The sequence below is a fragment of the Oncorhynchus masou genome, chromosome 23 (genome assembly GCF_036934945.1).
Source record: "Oncorhynchus masou masou isolate Uvic2021 chromosome 23, UVic_Omas_1.1, whole genome shotgun sequence".
Classification (NCBI taxonomy): Eukaryota; Metazoa; Chordata; class Actinopteri; order Salmoniformes; family Salmonidae; genus Oncorhynchus; species Oncorhynchus masou.
This window is the reverse complement of record NC_088234.1, coordinates 7289394-7308636: the sequence shown is the minus strand read 5'-3', so window position 1 is coordinate 7308636 and position 19243 is coordinate 7289394. Positions and strand designations below refer to the sequence as shown.

The window sequence follows — 19243 nt, the reverse complement described above, 5'->3', positions numbered from 1 at the left end:
TATAATACATTATGACAGTTGGCTAACCCCATAGGCTATACTGTACATTAGTATACATTATGAGTTGGCTAACCCCATAGGCTATACTGTACATTATAATGCATTATGACAGTTGGCTAGCCCCATAGGCTATACTGTACATTATAAAACATTATGACATTTGGCTAACCCCATAGGCTATACTGTACATTATAATACATTATGACAGTTGGCTAGCCCCATAGGCTATACTGTACATTATAATACATTATGACAGTTGGCTAACCCCATAGGCTATACTGTACATTATAATACATTATGACAGTTGGCTAACCCCATAAGCTATACTGTACATTATAATACATTATGACAGTTGGCTAGCCCCGTAGGCTATACTGTACATTATTATACATTATGACAGTTGGCTAGCCCCATAGGCTATACTGTACATTATTATACATTATGACAGTTGGCTAGCCCCATAGGCTATACTGTACATTATACATTATGACAGTTGGCTAGCCCCGTAGGCTATACTGTACATTATAATACATTATGACAGTTGGCTAGCCCCATAGGCTATACTGTACATTATTATACATTATGACAGTTGGCTAGCCCCATAGGCTATACTGTACATCATTATACATTATGGCAGTTGGCTAGCCCCATAGGCTATACTGTACATTATTATACATTATGACAGTTGGCTAACCCAGCTCATAGGCTATACTATACATTATAATACATTATGACAGTTGGCTAACCCAGCTCATAGGCTATACTATACATTATAATACATTATGACAGTTGGCTAACCCAGCTCATAGGCTATACTATACATTATAATACATTATGACAGTTGGCTAACCCAGCTCATAGGCTATACTATACATTATAATACATTATGACAGTTGGCTAACCCAGCTCATAGGCTATACTATACATTATAATACATTATGACAGTTGGCTAACCCAGCTCATAGGCTATACTGTACATTAGTATACATTATGACAGTTGGCTAGCCCCATAGGCTATACTGTCCATTATTATACATTATGACAGTTGGCTAGCCCCATAGGCTATACTGTACATTAGTATACATTATGACAGTTGGCTAGCCCCATAGGCTATACTGTACATTAGTATACATTATGACAGTTGGCTAGCCCCATAGGCTATACTGTACATTAGTATACATTATGACAGTTGGCTAGCCCCATAGGCTATACTGTACATTATAATACATTGACAGTTGGCTAGCCCCATAGGCTATACTGTACATTATTATACATTATGACAGTTGGCTAACCCCATAGGCTATACTGTCCATTATAATACATTATGACAGTTGGCTAACCCAGCTCATAGGCTATACTGTACATTATAATACATTATGACAGTTGGCTATTCCAGCTCATAGTGTTATGACTTCTACAAATGGTGCGGTGGAGGAGTCAACGCAGAGAGCAGGTAATGTCGTACGTGAATCTATTTATTCCAACGACAGCGGAGACATGGACATGCCAACACTAGGGCGTAACAAACCACCCGTCCAAAATACACAGGACTAAAACTGTCGGGAAATTAATGAGCAATACACTTCTACACCAACACCAAAATAACAGAGAACAAGCCCGCACAAATACCCAGCGGGCCTAGTGCCCTCAAATAGCCTACAAACAAACACTAACTCAAAACAGGTGTACCCAATTAAACACAATAAACAGAAACAAACGGAAAGGGAATCGATGGCAGCTAATAGGCCAGAGACGACAACCGCCGAGCGCCGCCCGAACAGAAAGAGGCACCATCTTCGGCGAGATTCGTGACACAATGACTATAATGTACAATATTATTTCATACTGTACATTGCATCTAGCTTATATTATACACTTTGGTGAAACGAGGTTGTTACATTGTCGACCCGTGTGGAAGAGGAGTTGGAGAAGTAGGGCATCACAGCATTTGCTTATAGAAGTTTTTCCTGTCATTATCAAGGAATAAAATATGAACCATGATCCTGTGTTCATGGATAAGCATTACAAAACATAACGCAATCGACACCGGTCATAGGCACCTTCAGAAATTATCCACACCCCAGACTGAATTTATTACTGGTCTAGATCTTGTAGTAAAAGTAGTAAAAAAATATATATTGATCTATTTCAAATATGCTTTCAAGAAAACATATTGCATTTCTCCGATAGTGTTTCTTATCCCTTCTGACCTAATGCGGCTCATTGACGATATGAATTTAATCTTGTATAGAGTAATGATATTCAGTCGACTCCCGATTTTAATAATTGATTCTCCCAGATCATCCTATACTGATGACAACCACCGTTTGTCGACATGTCGTCGTCGTTTGCCTTTACTACTGGTCTGGAGGTTGCCTTCCACAGTAAACCTCCATCCAGCTGGGGGCGCTGCTGACTCCTCACTAGGACCATTGAGTTTTCTAAAAAATGATTTCACTACAACACGGAAGTAGGATTGGAGATGAGTTTGTTGGTTTTGCATTCCTTTTGTGGAGTAAAGAAAGACATATCGACTGAACTAAATAGGCTACCCAAACACCCAGTCCACTGAAAATGTCTAAACTACAGTTGTTGAGTTTGTTTTTAAATGATCGCTTAACGCCGGCTGATGTGGATATTTTTGAAGCTGTTGAGAAAACGGTAGTGGAGTACCAGGAGGAAAATGCTCTGCTACGGAGACTGCTGCGGATCACACCGGAGATACAACTATGTAGAACAGGTTTGTAAACGTATTAAATTATACCTATAGCTAGCTATAGTTCTACTCAATTAATGAAACTTGTAAGAGATCACCATTTCAACAATTTTAAGAATTATTATGTTTTATTTGTTGTAATGTTACAGTTGTCTTTGTGACGAAAAGCTGATAGCAACTGTATTTCAATCTGCACTCGGTTACGTCTAAGGGAGGCTAAGAGCTTATTTATACTTGACTCGAAAATGTGGTCGCGACCCCTCCAGAGGCACACACAGGCCAGATTTGTTTTTTGTTTTGTTCACACCTGTTGTCCAGTTAGTCTCTTTTTAAAATATTTTTTATGTAGGAGCTTGTTTTAAACTCACTCAATATCGTTAGCCTAAATGCTAAGGGTTTGAGAGATCTTACAAAAAAGATCAAAAGAAAAGCTTTATTGTTATGTTGTAAACGCAATAAAGCAGATTTTGTCCTTCAGGAAACTCATTCCTGTGAAAGTGATTGCAATTTTGGAAGTCACAATGGGGAGGCATGGCCTATTTCAGTCATGGATCAAACCATTCTGCTGGTGTTCTGACGCTTATCGACCTGTTTACAGGCAACATTCTAGAATCCACAACTTCACAAGTTTTTAAAAGGGACATTCTAGAATCCACAGCTTCACAAGTTTTTAAAGGGGACATTCTAGAATCCACAGCTTCACAAGTTTTTAAAGGGGACATTCTAGAATCCACAGCATCACAAGTTTTTAAAGGGGACATTCTAGAATCCACAGCATCACACGTTTTTAAAGGGGACATTCTAGAATCCACAGCTTCACAAGATTTTAAAGGGGACATTCTAGAATCCACAGCTTCACACGTTTTTAAAGGGGACATTCTAGAATCCACAGCTTCACAAGTTTTTAAAGGGGACATTCTAGAATCCACAGCTTCACAAGTTTTTAAAGGGGACATTCTAGAATCCATATCCTCACAGGATGGGAGATGGGTCATAGTAACTGTTAAACTTGACAATTATATTTTCATCATCTGTAATGTGTATGGACACATGCTTCATATAAGACTCCTTTTTGCCCAACTTCCTAGTAAATGAGAGGGTTTACTCAAAACAAATACTCTAATTTTAATTTTAATGAAACACCTGATGGGATCTGCTGTTCGTTTTCCTCCTAGAATGAGTCAAAGCTCTTAAAATAGCAATATCGTCACAACATTATGCAATAATCTCTGTTGTTGATGCCTGGTATTATTTCAATCCGGATGCAAAGGGTCATACCTGGGCCAACAAAACTATGTCACGAAAATCTAGAATAGATGTCATCCTAATCTCCCCCGTTTTGTTACAAAATCTAGAATAGATGTCATCCTAATCTCCCCCGTTTTGTTACAAAATCTAGAATAGATGTCATCCTAATCTCCCCGTTTTGTTACAAAATCTAGAATAGATGTCATCCTAATCTCCCCGTTTTGTTACAAAATCTAGAATAGATGTCATCCTAATCTCCCCGTTTTGTTACAAAATCTAGAATAGATGTCATCCTAATCTCCCCGTTTTGTTACAAATGCAGATCATCTGTTGGCTCCCTTTTCTGATCCTCATTTGATTTCTCTGAATTTAAAAGCTACTAAAAAAAATCTAACTGTATTCAAGGATATTGGAATTTTAAACAACACACTTCTTAAAGATCCTATTTTCATTGGAAACATCAAATCGTTAGCCAAAGATATTTTTTTTTTTGCAAGAGAAGATTTGGATCCAGGAAGTAGAATTCTTCAAATATAAAGTCAGAGTTGTAGCCATTAAATGTGCCAAAGAGCTGAAGCACCTGAAGAATCATAGAGAAAAAGGTTTTTGATGAGCTTGACAGATTATCTTTCTGTAGAAAACTATCTCAAGGAGAAGAGTCTGTATCTAAATCTTTACAACTAGAATTAGAACAGTTTTACACAGATCTGTCAAAGATCAAGAGCAAAATGGCTTGAAGGAGGGGGAAAGGAAACAGGTTAATTTCTTTGCACTTGAAAAGAGAAACTACAAAATTTAAATCTATAACAGCACTCAAAATGAATGAGGTTTTTATGCAAAGATCCCATTACAATATCAACAGTTGTCAATTCCTTTTATGAAAACCTTTACAGCTCTCAATTTCAGGAAGATGGTTGTGAAAAAGCTACATTTGCCCCATTCAGAATGATATTACTGTTATTGGGGATGGATTTCCACTCAGTTTGCGATTCACCTGTGTCAATCGAAGAAATTAGAGAGGCTCTGAATTCAATGAAAAAAGAAGGGAAATCTCCTGGCCCTGATGGCCTGTCAGTTGAATTCTATAGACAGTTTTGGAAGTTACTAGAACACACTATTTTTTTTCAAGATTGCATTGAAAAAGGTGAAATGATCTCCACTATGAAACAGGGCCTTATTTAATTGATTCCGAAGCCTGATAAAGACTCTTCTCTCATTGACAATTGGAGATCAATTACTTTATGAAATACTGATCACAAATGGATTGCTCTGGTTTACGCCAAAAGATTAAAGAAAGGAATAGATCCCATTTATAAATGAGACTCAAACAGGATTTATGTCTTGGACCGTCGAGATGCAATTGACCCAAATGCGGTTGTCTTATTTCTGGACTTCTGTAGAAACCTTTGACACAATTGAACATGAATTTCTGTTTCGGTCTCTTAAACTTTTTTTGGTTTCAGTAAAAAATAAAATGTCAGTCATTCGCATGTTTTAAAGATATATATATATATATATAGTTCTGTGTTACTAAACCTTAATACATCCAAAAGATTCACTATAAATAGTGTATTACAGGGATGCCCAATTTTGCTCTTTTTATTTGGTTTTGGTTGAACTTCTATCTCTAGATATTCTGAATAATGCAAATCTGCATTGCTTAAAATTTTTTACCAAAGAAATCAAAATGTCCCAATTGGCTGATGATACTACTCTTTACTCTTTAAGAGATGAAGACCAGGTCGCCCATAGCCTCAATGCTATAACTGCATTCTCTATTGCATCAGGATTAAAACTGAACGTTTCTAAATGTGAAATCGTATGTTTTATATGATCCTGAAGATTTAAACAAGTAGAAAATATTCCTGAAAAGGACTGTGTTAAATATTTAGGATTTACATCTATCAAAAAACCACTTAGTCAGACAACATGTGAATTTCTCTCCTATAATGTATAAAACCGTGAATATATGTAATAATTGTCTACAAAGGGATCTGTCTCTACTTGGGAGAGTACTTCTGTCCAAGGCAGGGGGACTGTCTCTACTTGGGAGAGTACTTCTGTCCAAGGCAGGGGGACTGTCTCTACTTGGGAGAGTACTTCTGTCCAAGGCAGAGGGACTGTCTCTACTTGGGAGAGTACTTCTGTCCAAGGCAGGGGGACTGTCTCTACATGGGAGAGTACTTCTGTCCAAGGCAGAGGGACTGTCTCTACTTGGGAGAGTACTTCTGTCCAAGGCAGAGGGACTGTCTCTACTTGGGAGAGTACTTCTGTCCAAGGCAGAGGGACTGTCTCTACTTGGGAGAGTACTTCTGTCCAAGGCAGAGGGACTGTCTCTACTTGGGAGAGTACTTCTGTCCAAGGCAGAGGGACTGTCTCTACTTGGGAGAGTACTTCTGTCCAAGGCAGAGGGACTGTCTCTACTTGGGAGAGTACTTCTGTCCAAGGCAGAGGGACTGTCTCTACTTGGGAGAGTACTTCTGTCCAAGGCAGAGGGACTGTCTCTACTTGGGAGAGTACTTCTGTCCAAGGCAGAGGGACTGTCTCTACTTGGGAGAGTACTTCTGTCCAAGGCAGAGGGACTGTCTCTACTTGGGAGAGTACTTCTGTCCAAGGCAAGGGGACTGTCTCTACTTGGGAGAGTACTTCTGTCCCAGGCAGAGGCACTGTCTCTACTTGGGAGAGTACTTCTGTCCAAGGCAGAGGGACTGTCTCTACTTGGGAGAGTACTTCTGTCCCAGGCAGGGGGACTGTCTATACTTAGGAGAGTACTTCTGTCCAAGGCAGAGGGACTGTCTCTACTTGGGAGAGTACTTCTGTCCAAGGCAGGGGGACTGTCTCTACTTGGGAGAGTACTTCTGTCCAAGGCAGAGGATCTGTCTCACTTTGTTAATTATCTTTGTGTAAATCCTTCTACCTGTAAAGAGATCAACAAGACCTTTCTTGACTTGTAAAAAATAAATCAAACAACGTTTAAAAAGTCAGTCCTCTAATAAAAGAGCTGAAGGCGGTCTGGAAGGGTTGGATTTTGTTGACATAAATAACACTTTTTTAATTTGACCTTTTATTTTAATTTTATTTTTTTATTTAACTAGGCAAGTCAGTTAAGAACAAATTCTTATTTTCAAGATCAATTGGTTGAAAAAATGTTTGGTCAATACAGAATCAATTTGGTATTTAATTCCAAACGATGTGTTTAATAAGATGGGCGTTTGGGAGGTCAATTTTTACTGAAATGTAATTATTTCCCTGAAAGATTACCTGCTTAAATTAGCTAGGTTTCACCAACAAACTTTAATGTCCTGGAAAATATGTTTCCTGCACAATTTTTCCCCACATAAAGCTCTTCTGTGGAATAATTCAGACATAACTGAAAGGAATCAGTCATTGTTCTTCACCAGCTGGCATGAGAGGAATATTGACTTTGGTTCTTGATATTTTCGACAACAGGGGTAATATTCTAGCATTGAATGAGTTTCCAATACCTTTCAGAGAGTTTATGTCTGTGATCAAAGCCTTTCCCAGTGGTCTAACTACACTAATGAAAACTCATCTTAGCTTTGGAGACGACGACGACGACCCAGAACTCCGTTTGGAAGGCGTGGGCTTACTCAAGAAGTCTTGTTGTAACAAATACAGAAGACACATTCTTCCATTCACGGAACCAAGACATTGTCTGGAAAAAAAAGCTTGGTTGATGCCTTACAAATATTGTTTACCAAACAAATTTAAGGAAGTGCACTATAAGATATATCCATGTAATTCTGTGTTGTCCAAATTTGCTAATATTGATATCTGTGGAGGTGAAAATCTGTGATAGATTTAAAAAAATAAACTAAAATAATAATACCTATTTACCTTTTTTGAACACTACCCCTGTTTTTGACATGAAGGATATTGTATGTGTGTGTGTGTGTGTGTGTGTGTGTGTGTATATATATGTACATACATACATACATACATACATACATACATACACATATAAATATATATATGTATGTATATGTTACTATTGCAATGACAACAAGACCATTGAAATGATTGTGCTTTTTTATATGTTTTATTCTTGTTGCCGAATTCTTTATACACAAACAAAAACATCCAGAATTCTATACCATAATTACAAATAATTTTGATTTGAATTTAAGTATCTTGTAAAGACATTTATCCTTAGTAGACAACAAGAATAACATATTCCTGGATCATTGAAAACAAATTTCAGAGTGAATAAAATTGGACTAGAATTGTCATATGTAAAAGAAGAAAATATAATATTTATATATATATTATTTTTTGTATTATTTAGTATTTTTCTGTTTATACCTGTTAATAATAATAATAATAATAATAATATTTGACATGTTTGATGTAGGGATGTGAGTCATTGATAATTTTGTATGATGAATAAAAAAACGTAATTGAGCTCTGTACACCTGTACACCTTTCAAATTTTGTGACAATGCGGATGGCGCCATATAGCTCCGCATTGACATGATTGGTCGACGGTAGGTGAGGGCGGGACGTCCTGTATAAACACAAACCCACTTCCTTGACAACTTCCTTCACAACAGCTCTGCGTTGTTCCGCGAAGTATAAATGCCCTGACACCTGCAGAGGCCGTATCACCGTAAATGCTGCACGGCCCAATGCAGATGTCGGTTTGACCAATGCGGCGCCTGTCAGCCTAAATCATTACTTTAGATGTGCAACGGTTCGATATGCAAAAGTTTTAATCTGTATTTGCCTACGACGTAGTTTCCATTCAAAGCGCGGTACATTTTCAACCAACCTTTACTTGCCGATACTTCCTTAATTCTCATCTGGAATCAGACTGTAGCCTTGTCTCGGCCAGGTCAGCAGGGGGGGGGGGGGGTAATCAGAGTCATGAGTCCTGTCACTGATATAGTCATGAAACCATGAAGAGGCGTCAGACCTCAGGCTTATCAAGGACAACTTTATTCAATTAAATAGCGTGATCAACAGTATCAAAAGCTGTAGACAAGTCCACAAACAAAGCAGCACATGTCATTTTAGTGTCTAAAGTATTGAGATTCTCAGTGGTTGCTGTAATAGTGCAGGACTGAGCCCTGATTGGATGCCCAGGACTGAACCCTGATTGGATGCCCAGGACTAAACCCTGATTGGATGCCCAGGACTGAACCCTGATTGGATGCCCAGGACTAAACCCTGATTGGATGCGCAGCCCTAAACCCTGATTGGATGCCCAGCCCTAAACCCTGATTGGTTTACACCCAAAATACATTTATCAGATAAAAAAAGAGCGAAGTTGTACATTTTACCAAGACTTCTAGAATCGTATCTAGACAAGGAATCCTTGGAATGGGGTGAAAATCATTAAGATCTCTACCATCCCCGTCCTTATGAAGAGACAGAACAACAGCTGATTTACATACTTTAGGAATATTTCCTGATAATATATAATAATAATAATAATAAATATTAAATAAATAAATAAATAATAATAATAATAAATATTAAATAAATAAATAATAATAAAGTGGGTTATTGAGCCAACAATGATGGGCGCTGCACACACATTGGTCGGCTGCTGTGTATTTCCTGCCTATTGCAAAGCATCCAAGACTTGTTTTTCTGTAAATAAGCCCGAAAAAAAGAATCGCTTCGACTATCATTCCTCTGATCATTCAGCAGTTTTCTCCTGTCAGCATCCAGCCCAATATTACTGTGAATAGACTTAGAGGTTATCTCAACGAGAGACAGCCCGCTGAAATAAAATGGTGACTCAATACATCAATGGTGATATTTTTTTCCCCGTGACGAGACCAGTGTCTGAATTCATATGTTGTGGCAGAGAGGACGAAGTAGGACCCTTCAGGGACAGTTTATCAAAGTGAATATGGTTAGCTGGCTAACTCCTCAAAGGACAGTTTATCAAAGTGAATATGGTTAGCTGGCTAACTCCTCAAAGGACAGTTTATCAAAGTGAATATGGTTAGCTGGCTAACTCCTCAAAGGACAGTTTATCAAAGTGAATATGGTTAGCTGGCTAACTCCTCAAAGGACAGTTTATCAAAGTGAATATGGTTAGCTGGCTAACTCCTCAAAGGACAGTTTATCAAAGGGATGAATTCCTATTTGGGGTGAAATGCCCCTTACAATGGATTTGTGTCTGAAGGCCCATGGTGTCAGAATCTACAATGAACCATTGTTTACTTCAGAGTATTAATAATTAGCATAATTAGCTAGCGGTGTCTAAATCCATGAATGGAAACGGTTGGACCGCGACAGGAAGTGCTGCATTGCAAGTTGAAACTTTCTCAAAAACACTTCAAACTAAGTTTGATATTTGGAGGCGTTAGCAGGGATGTTGTTGTTGTTTATATATATACATACTGCTGAAATACATCACTGTGAAACGGTTACTTAGAACTGAAACTAATTCCTGACGTAGCCACAGCATGAACCCCAAAACAACCCCAAAACATTTTTCACACAAACATTTATCAAAACATTAACTTGACTTGAGAATTATCCTCGCAAACTTTCGACCATGAATAGACGCTGTTTTCTAGTGGTGTATGTATCTGCATTACAAGAAAGCAAAAGCCTTGTGACTCTTATTCATTAAAACAAATTAAACGGTTAGCTAAATATAACAACAAGATGGAATAATTTGCTGTTAGTGAGAACAGCTAAAACCAATGTATTTATCTTTGCATTCTAAAATAATGAGAAAGGCATCTACAGTGGAACGTATTCAGACCCCTTGATTATTATTTTTCTTCCTAATTTTGTTACGTTACAGCGTTATTCTAAAATGGTTTAAATTGTTGTTTTTTTCTCCCGTCATCAATCTACACACAATACCCCATAATGACATCACAATACCCCATAATGACATCACAATACCCCATAATGACATCACAATACCCCATAATGACATCACAATACCCCATAATGACAAAGCAAAAAACAGGACCTCAAGACTGGTCGAGAGAAGGCCAAGAGTGTGCAAAGCTGTCATCAAGGCAAAGGGTGGCTACTTTGAAGAATCTCAAATATATTTTGATTTATTTTAACACTTGTTTTTGGTTACTACATGATTCCATATATGTTATTTCATAGTTTTGATGTCTTCATGATTATTCTACAATGTAGAAACTAGTAAAAAAGGAAGAAAAACTGTTGAATGAGTCGGTGTCCAAATGACTTTTGAACGGTACTGTATGTAAATAAAGTATTTCCGTTTTATTTTTTGCACAAATTTCTAAAAACCTGTTTTCGCTTTGTCATTATGGGTTATTGTGTGTAGATTGCTGAGGATTTACTTTAAAAAATATATATTGTTGAATAAGGCTGTAATGTATACTTCCCGAAAGCACTGTAGATCAGAGATCTATAATTGAAGTGTTCTATTTAATTTTGTAGTATATAAATGACCACTGCTCCTCCTCTCCTTCCCTCCAGAATCCCTGCAGCTCTCTGTCTCTGAAGAGGAGGTTCCCCCTGAGCAGCAGCACTGTGAGCAGCAGTGGAGCCCCAGTCTGGGGCAGAAGGACCCAGAGACCAAACAGATTAAAGAGGAACAGGAGGAAGTCAGGACCAGTCAGGAGGAAGAGCAGCTTCAAGGGCTCTTTGATACCAAAGACTCCATATTCACTACTTCCTGTGTGAAAAGTGAATGTGATCAGAAGGACCCATGTCAAGAAGCCGTACGAGCTGAACACCCAACTCTCAGTCCACTGAAAACATCTAAACTACAGTTGTTTCGTGTGTTTTTAAATGAATGTTTAACGGCGTCTGCTGCTGTGGAGATTTTTGGTGCAGTTGAGAAAACGGTAGGAGAGTACCAGGAGGAGAATGATCGGCTACGGACACTGCTGCAGAGGACACCAGAGATACAGCTATGTAGAATAGGTTTGTACATAGATCTACTGATAGTTAGCTATAGTTCTACTAAATTAATACACCTTTTAGGCTTTCAGACAATTTTAAGCAGTAGCTTTTAAAAAATCATTTTACTGTGATTGGATAAAAGTTACACTGACGTACCAATGCTTGGACAGCATCGTCACACATTTTTCCATTGACGAATGTTGAATAAAATTTGAATTTACTCTATTTCTAGAAAGTTCATCCTTATGTTTCCCTGCTGACTCCAGTGCTACATGGAAGTAATTCAACGTCCATTTTGTTTTAGCTGAGGACGATGATTTGGTAAAAATGTGAAATGTGTTTATCTAGAAACAATTGATCCTTGATTGTAATAAAGGGTTTGGAAACCTCGAACATAACAAATTCATCATTTTCCTAAATAACTTTTAAAAATACAAATGATACACTTTTTAATTGTTTTTTTTTTTTAAACACAAACCAATGTTTTGTTTACTGGTTATACAGGAAGTAGGCGGGGCTTTTGTCCATGTGGGCAGCGGTGTGTTTACCCCCCCCCCCGCTGACCTGGCTGGAACAAGGCTACAGTGTTCCATAATAGGAATGAGAACCCGAGTGAATGAGAGTAAATGCCTAGCTATCTTCACTCAGACATGTTTAACGGCTGTGTTTAACGGCTGTGTTTAACGGCTGTGTTTAACGGCTGTGTTTAACGGCTGTGTTTAAAGGCTGTGTTTAACGGCTGTGTTTAACGGCTGTGTTTAAAGGCTGTGTCGCTCATAGACATCCATGCCAAAAAAGCATGTTTACAATTTATTTTTTAAATCATAGAGATTAATTCACCTGTATGATTTATTCTATTTAATTGTGTGGTTTATAGATGACCTCTGCTCCTCCTCTCCTTCCCTCCAGACTCCCTGCAGCTCTCTGTCTCTGAAGAGGAGGTTCCCCCTGAACAGCAGCACTGTGAGCAGGAGTGGAGCCCCAGTCTGGGACAGAAGGACCCAGAGACCAAACAGATTAAAGAGGAACAGGAGGAAGTCAGGACCAGTCAGGAGGAAGAGCAGCTTCAAGGGCTCTTTGTTACCAAAGACTCCATATTCACTACTTCCTGTATGAAAAGTGAATGTGATCAGGAGGACCAAACCAAGACTGTGGAGAACAGAGAGAGAGACTCTAAACCAGTGGATCGCAAACCTTCTGGCACTGTGACCCACATTAAGGGTCTCAACATTCCCTGTGACCCTCCAGATAATCAAGACAATGCCTCCAGCCACAGCTCAGCCGTAAGCAATGACCCAGTAGGACTTGACAGTAGCCCACCATTGGATACACACTGTTCCAAACCCAGCACCACATCAAGAAAAACTCACAGCTGCCGTGACTGTGGTGAATCTTTTGCTCTGAAAGCTGATCTGCAGAAGCATGTGACTCTCACCAAGAAGAGACCCAGTGAATGTGTCTTCTGCAATAAACAGTACAAATCCACCTGTAAACTAAAGGCCCACGTCCGACTCTGTCACGGTGTGAAACCTTTCACCTGTCCTGTTTGTGGCAAGACCTTCAAACTAAAGAAATATCTGTCCAGACACATCAGGATGCACACAGGAGAGAGATCATTTATCTGTGGCGACTGTGGGAAGAGCTTCTATCGCAAGGAGAACCTAACTATGCATATACGGACTCACACAGGGGAGAAATTATTCAGCTGTGGTGACTGCGGGAAAAGCTTCAGTATCAAGAATAACCTAACCATGCATAAACTGATTCACACAGGAGAGAAACCATTTAGTTGTGGTTACTGTGGGAAGAGCTTCAGTCAGAAGGGAGACCTAGGGAGGCATATATTGATTCACACAGGGGAGAAACCATTTAGCTGTGATGACTGTGATAAAAGTTTCAGACACAAGGGGTCACTAAACAAACATATATGGACTCACACAGGAGAGAAACCATTTAGCTGTGGCGACTGTGGGAAAAACTTTTATCGTAAGGAACACTTAACCGTGCATCTGCTGACTCACACAGGAGAGAAACCATTTATTTGTGGTGACTGTGGGAAGAGCTTTAATCAGAAGGGGTCCCTTAAGGCACATATACTGATTCACACAGGAGAGAAATTATTTATCTGTGGTGACTGTGGGAAAAGCTTCAGTCTGAAGAAGCACTTAACTGTGCATATACTGACTCACACAGGAGAGAAACCATTTAGCTGTGGAGACTGTGGGAAAAGCTTCAGTCAGAAGGCCCACCTAAATAATCATATACGTACTCACACAGGAGAGAAACCATTTATCTGCTTTGACTGTGGAAAAAGCTTCAGTCAAAAGGGGGTCCTAGGGAGGCACATACTGACTCACACAGGAGAGAAATCATTTAGCTGTTGTGACTGTGGGAAAAGTTTCAGTCTGAAGGACCACCTAAATAAGCATATACTGACTCACACAGGAGAGAAACCATTTAGCTGTTGTTACTGTGGGAAAAGCTTCAGTCAGAAGGGGGTCCTAGGGAGACACATACGGACTCACACAGGAGAGAAACCATTTAGCTGTGGCGACTGTGGGAAAAGCTTCAGTCAGAAAGTGGTCCTGGGGAGACACATACGGACTCACACAGGAGAGAAACCATTTAGCTGTGGTGACTGTGGGAAAAGATTTAGTGTCAAGAGAAACTTAATCAAACACAAACGGATTCACACAGGAGAGAAACAACATGGCTGCTCAGTCTGTGATAAAATATTCACTCAGAAGACTAATCTGTTGAGGCATGTCAAAAACAACCACAAAGAAAGTAAATGAGGACACAGAGAGGAGACTAAGAGTATTGAGATACACCTGTGGACCAACTGAGGACATAGACACGGAGAGGGGACGAAGAGTATTGAGATACACCTGTGGACCAACTGAGGACATAGACACAGAGAGGGGACTAAGAGTTTTGAGATACACCTGTGGACCAACTGAGGACATAGACACAGAGAGGGGACTAAGAGTATTGAGATACACCTGTGGACCAACTGAGGACATAGACACAGAGAGGAGACTAAGAGTATTGAGATCCACCTGTGGACCAACTGAGGACATAGACACAGAGAGGGGACTAAGAGTTTTGAGATACACCTGTGGACCAACTGAGGACATAGACACAGAGAGGGGACTAAGAGTTTTGAGATACACCTGTGGACCAACTGAGGACATAGACACAGAGAGGGGACTAAGAGTTTTGAGATACACCTGTGGACCAACTGAGGACATAGAGACAGAGAGGGGACTAAGAGTTTTGAGATACACCTGTGGACCAACTGAGGACATAGACACAGAGAGGGGACTAAGAGTTTTGAGATACACCTGTGGACCAACTGAGGACATAGACACAGAGAGGGAACTAAGAGTTTTGAGAATTGGGGTTGGAGAATTGTAAAACACTAAAATGGCATAGATTGATAAATGGAGGCAAGATGTCAAACTATTGAGCTAATGTATACAATTTTCCTGTAGCTACTTTTTCATTTTAAAAGGGGCAAACATAAGTGTAGACTACAAACATAAGTGTAGACTACAAACATAAGTGTACACTACAAACAAGTGTACACTGCAAACATAAGTGTACACTATAAACATAAGTGTACACTATAAACATAAGTGTACACTACAAACATAAGTGTAGACTACAAACATAAGTGTACACTACAATGTATGATTTGGCAAGTTAGTCATTTAACTTGCCAAAATATTCTCAAATAATGTTTTAGAAAGATAAGCATGAAAGGGTTATGGTCTGATTGACTCAACAACCCAAAAAACATATATCTAGTGTAGGGTACTAAGTGAATTAGAAAATCAATAGTTATTTCTGGTTGCTTATCAAAGTTAGCTGGCTAACTCCTCAAACCAGCTACGTAGTGTACCCCTTTGGTTGCTTATCAAAGTTAGTTTGCTAACTCTTCGATCCTGCTTTGTAGTGTACCCCTCTGGTTGCTTATCAAAGTTCGTTAGCTAACTCTTCGATCCTGCTTTGTAGTGTACCCCTCTGGTTGCTTATCAAAGTTAGTTTGCTAACTCTTCGATCCTGCTTTGTAGTGTACCCATTTACATTTACATTTAAGTCATTTAGCAGACGCTCTTATCCAGAGTGACTTACAAATATCAAAGTTTGTTAGCTAACTCTTTGATCCTGCTTTGTAGTGTACCCATCTGGTTGCTTATCAAAGTTAGTTTGCTAACTCTTCGATCCTGCTTTGTAGTATACCCCTCTGCAGTTAAAACAACTACAAAGTGGGAACCCACCACTGTTTTGCTAAACAGCTGAGGGATAGGGTTGGAGAAATGTAAACACTCCCAAATTCAGACAGATTTCGAATAGTTAATCTTATTTATTATATTAAATATTGCACAATTTACCGTATAAATGCAGCTGAGCGTCAGAGTGTCGTAGGAGTTTATCTTCGTCTTATCTTCATATTGACGCTTTGCCTTTTTGATGATTCGTCAGAGGGTGTAGAACTCCTTCTAAACGTCTCGCTCCTTGAAAGCGTCGGCTCTAGTCTTCAGTTCAGTGCGGATGTTGCCTGTAATGCTTCTGGTTGGCGTATGTACCTACGGTTTGTGTGGACGGAGTTGTCCATGCACTTATTCATGAAGCCGGTGACTGATGTGATATCGGATGAATCCCTGAAGCTTGGCTGCAACCCTTCTAAGCCCATGCTGCCCTTCAGTCCCTAGACTTTTTGCGCTGACGGAAACATAGATTATCCCAGATACTACTCCAGCTGTTCTCTGCATCTGACTGTGTGTTCTTTCATAGTCTGAGAGCATCTGGTCGTCGCGGTGGTGGCACAGGGATACTCGTTTATGCCGCGACCGTTTGTAGTAGATGGTGGCATTCTGTCATTGCACCACACTGATCACAAGGAGTTAGAACACTGATTTATCCATTGTCTAAACTGTGACAGAAATGGACTATATTTTCCTGAATGAATGGATGTGTTGTCAGTCTGATAGTCTCTCTTCTCTGGCATCAGAGTCCTGCATCAGGCGACAACAACAACAAACAATTGCTCCTGGAGTTGAAAGAGAACTTGGATAAATACAATGGCACAAACACACACGACATGTGGACTGACGATTTTCGAAAAATTGGTAAGGTGGGCTTTTGGTTTCTCTATTTTATATTTTTTAGACAATTCAAAACATACACATACAAACAACAACTACATCACACCTGCCCAGACCCACCTGCTCACGCCTCCATCTCCAGACCCACCTGCTCACGCCTCCATCTCCAGACCCACCTGCTCACATCTCCAGACCCACTTGCTCACACCTCCATCTCCAGACCCACCTGCTCACACCTCCATCTCCAGACCCATCTGCTCACACCTCCATCTCCAGACCCACCTGCTCACACCTCCATCTCCAGACCCACCTGCTCACACCTCCATCTCCAGACCCACCTGCTCACACTTCCATCTCCAGACCCACCTGCTCACACTTCCATCTCCAGACCCACCTGCTCACGCCTCCATCTCCAGACCCACCTGCTCACATCTCCAGACCCACTTGCTCACACCTCCATCTCCAGACCCACCTGCTCACACCTCCATCTCCAGACCCACCTGCTCACACCTCCATCTCCAGACCCACCTGCTCACACCTCCATCTCCAGACCCACCTGCATCACACCTCCATCTCCAGACCCACCTGCATCACACCTCCATCTCCAGACCCACCTGCTCACACCTCCATCTCCAGACCCACCTGCTCACACCTCCATCTCCAGACCCACCTGCATCACACCTCCATCTCCAGCTCCTGCATCTCCTCCACATGTCCTCAAACTGCACCATTTTGTTTCCCTCCGTCGCCCCACACACACTTTTCAACATTTGGATAATTAAGCATTTAAAGGCTGACATTTCTGACGGCTGAATGTCATGGATTATGATACCTAACTATTATACCTAATGAAAAATACAGTGAGTTTCTGAAACACGGAGTCCTTCTGATGTAAAGCAGAAACTGAACGAAGAGAGTCCAGTGAGGATTTGTCAGCATAAAGCTGCGTGCTCATTCGTGGCTTTGGATCAAAATAAACAAGTACCAACATTCTTTCTGAGAGATAAATAAATGTTTTGACCAAGTTAATCTGCTCATGTTGTGTTTGTTCAATTATTTTATTGTGGTTGCAATGACCACCATTTCTTGCTCAATATAGACCAGATTTTCCCTCACAAAAAAAATGCATTTAAAAAAATTAAAAAATCAAATTCAGTAATATATTATATATAATATATTATTATTATAATATATCTGTAGATATATTGCTGAGTTTTTATTTACATGATGACGATGATGTAGGACAGCTGGAGGAATTTCAAAAACGTGTTTTCAGACACTTGTTTTTCCACAAGTGGAGCAGGTTGTGAACTCTTCACACCTCAGTTTATTTAGAAAATGGTCGTTTAATAGCCCGGCTACTGTAGGTGTGAAAATCCCCCCAACTTGCAATGTATTTGATGCTTGAAAGTACTCTACAGGTTTTTACATTCCGAACTCAAAACCTCATGCAACCGCAAAATGTTGGATAAAGCTGAAGATAATAATAATAATAATAAGTATTTGTTCATCAACATCTTTATTCTCATTAAGACAATAACGGAAAAAAATACTTTCAAAATGCAGATGCTTATTTCAATTACGGTCAAAATCTCAGCTACATTTTAGTTGCAACCACCCCCCCAGCTTCCCCCCCAGCCCCCCCCCCAGCTTCCCCGCCCCAGCTCCACCCCCAGCTCCACGACCACGGGTAAAATGTCGCTGAATCAATGGATTTGTTGCATTGTTGTGTTGTCAGTTTCTCAAGCCAAAACATCTTGATGGCCTTCGCCAGTTCATCTTTGCTTGGCAGAGTTGCGGATGAATGTTTTCAGTTGATCAGGTATAAATCAGGAGACCTACATGTTGACATGAGAAAGATATGTTTAGACATACTGTAGGCCTTACCGTAGGCAACATGAGTCTCACAAGTGTTGAGTAATGTGCTGTTAAAAGAGTTGTAGGTCTTTTTATTTATTTATTTTTATTGAACCTTTTATTTTACTACATGATGGTCTACTTACTCCGCTGGCTTCTTGACCCAGTTTATGCCCTCATTTGCAAACCCGGGCGGCAGTGTGTTTTGGGTCATTGTCTGCATTTGGAGAAGGAAAGTAAAAAAAAGGCATTTAGCCTCACAGCCAACAAGTACAATACTAGAAATATCCATGTTAAATAGGCCTAAACATAACAAAATATCGCTATAATCCTACCTTGAAAGAAACGCAGCACATCTCATTGATGATTTTATTCCTCAAAGAAATCTCGAGCCTTGATACCTGAACAAGGAGGCAACAGTGAATTGTTGAAC

General features: G+C 39.9%; 1 protein-coding gene across 2 annotated transcripts; it reads left to right on the top strand.

Moving 5' to 3' along the window:
• Window positions 1-2471: 2471 nt before the first annotated feature.
• LOC135510226 (oocyte zinc finger protein XlCOF6-like) lies at window positions 2472-17976 on the top strand. Of its 2 annotated transcripts, XM_064931019.1 has the most exons (3): window positions 2472-2740; window positions 11414-11863; window positions 12752-17976. In XM_064931019.1, exons 1-3 carry the CDS (start codon window positions 2575-2577, stop codon window positions 14635-14637), a joined length of 2502 nt encoding a protein of 833 aa, XP_064787091.1. In that variant the 5' UTR covers window positions 2472-2574; the 3' UTR covers window positions 14638-17976. The 2 variants fall into 2 exon arrangements, with proteins under 2 accessions (XP_064787091.1, XP_064787092.1); XM_064931020.1 differs by lacking the exon at window positions 11414-11863.
• The last annotated feature ends 1267 nt before the right edge of the window (window positions 17977-19243 follow it).

Bases quoted from the DNA above. Each gene is read 5' to 3' on its own strand.
- LOC135510226 (XM_064931019.1), top strand. From the start codon at position 2,575: ATGTCTAAACTACAGTTGTTGAGTTTGTTTTTAAATGATCGCTTAACG. The intron at 2,741-11,413 runs GTTTGTAAACGT...CCTTCCCTCCAG, and splicing joins GATACAACTATGTAGAACAG to AATCCCTGCAGCTCTCTGTC. The intron at 11,864-12,751 runs GTTTGTACATAG...CCTTCCCTCCAG, and splicing joins GATACAGCTATGTAGAATAG to ACTCCCTGCAGCTCTCTGTC.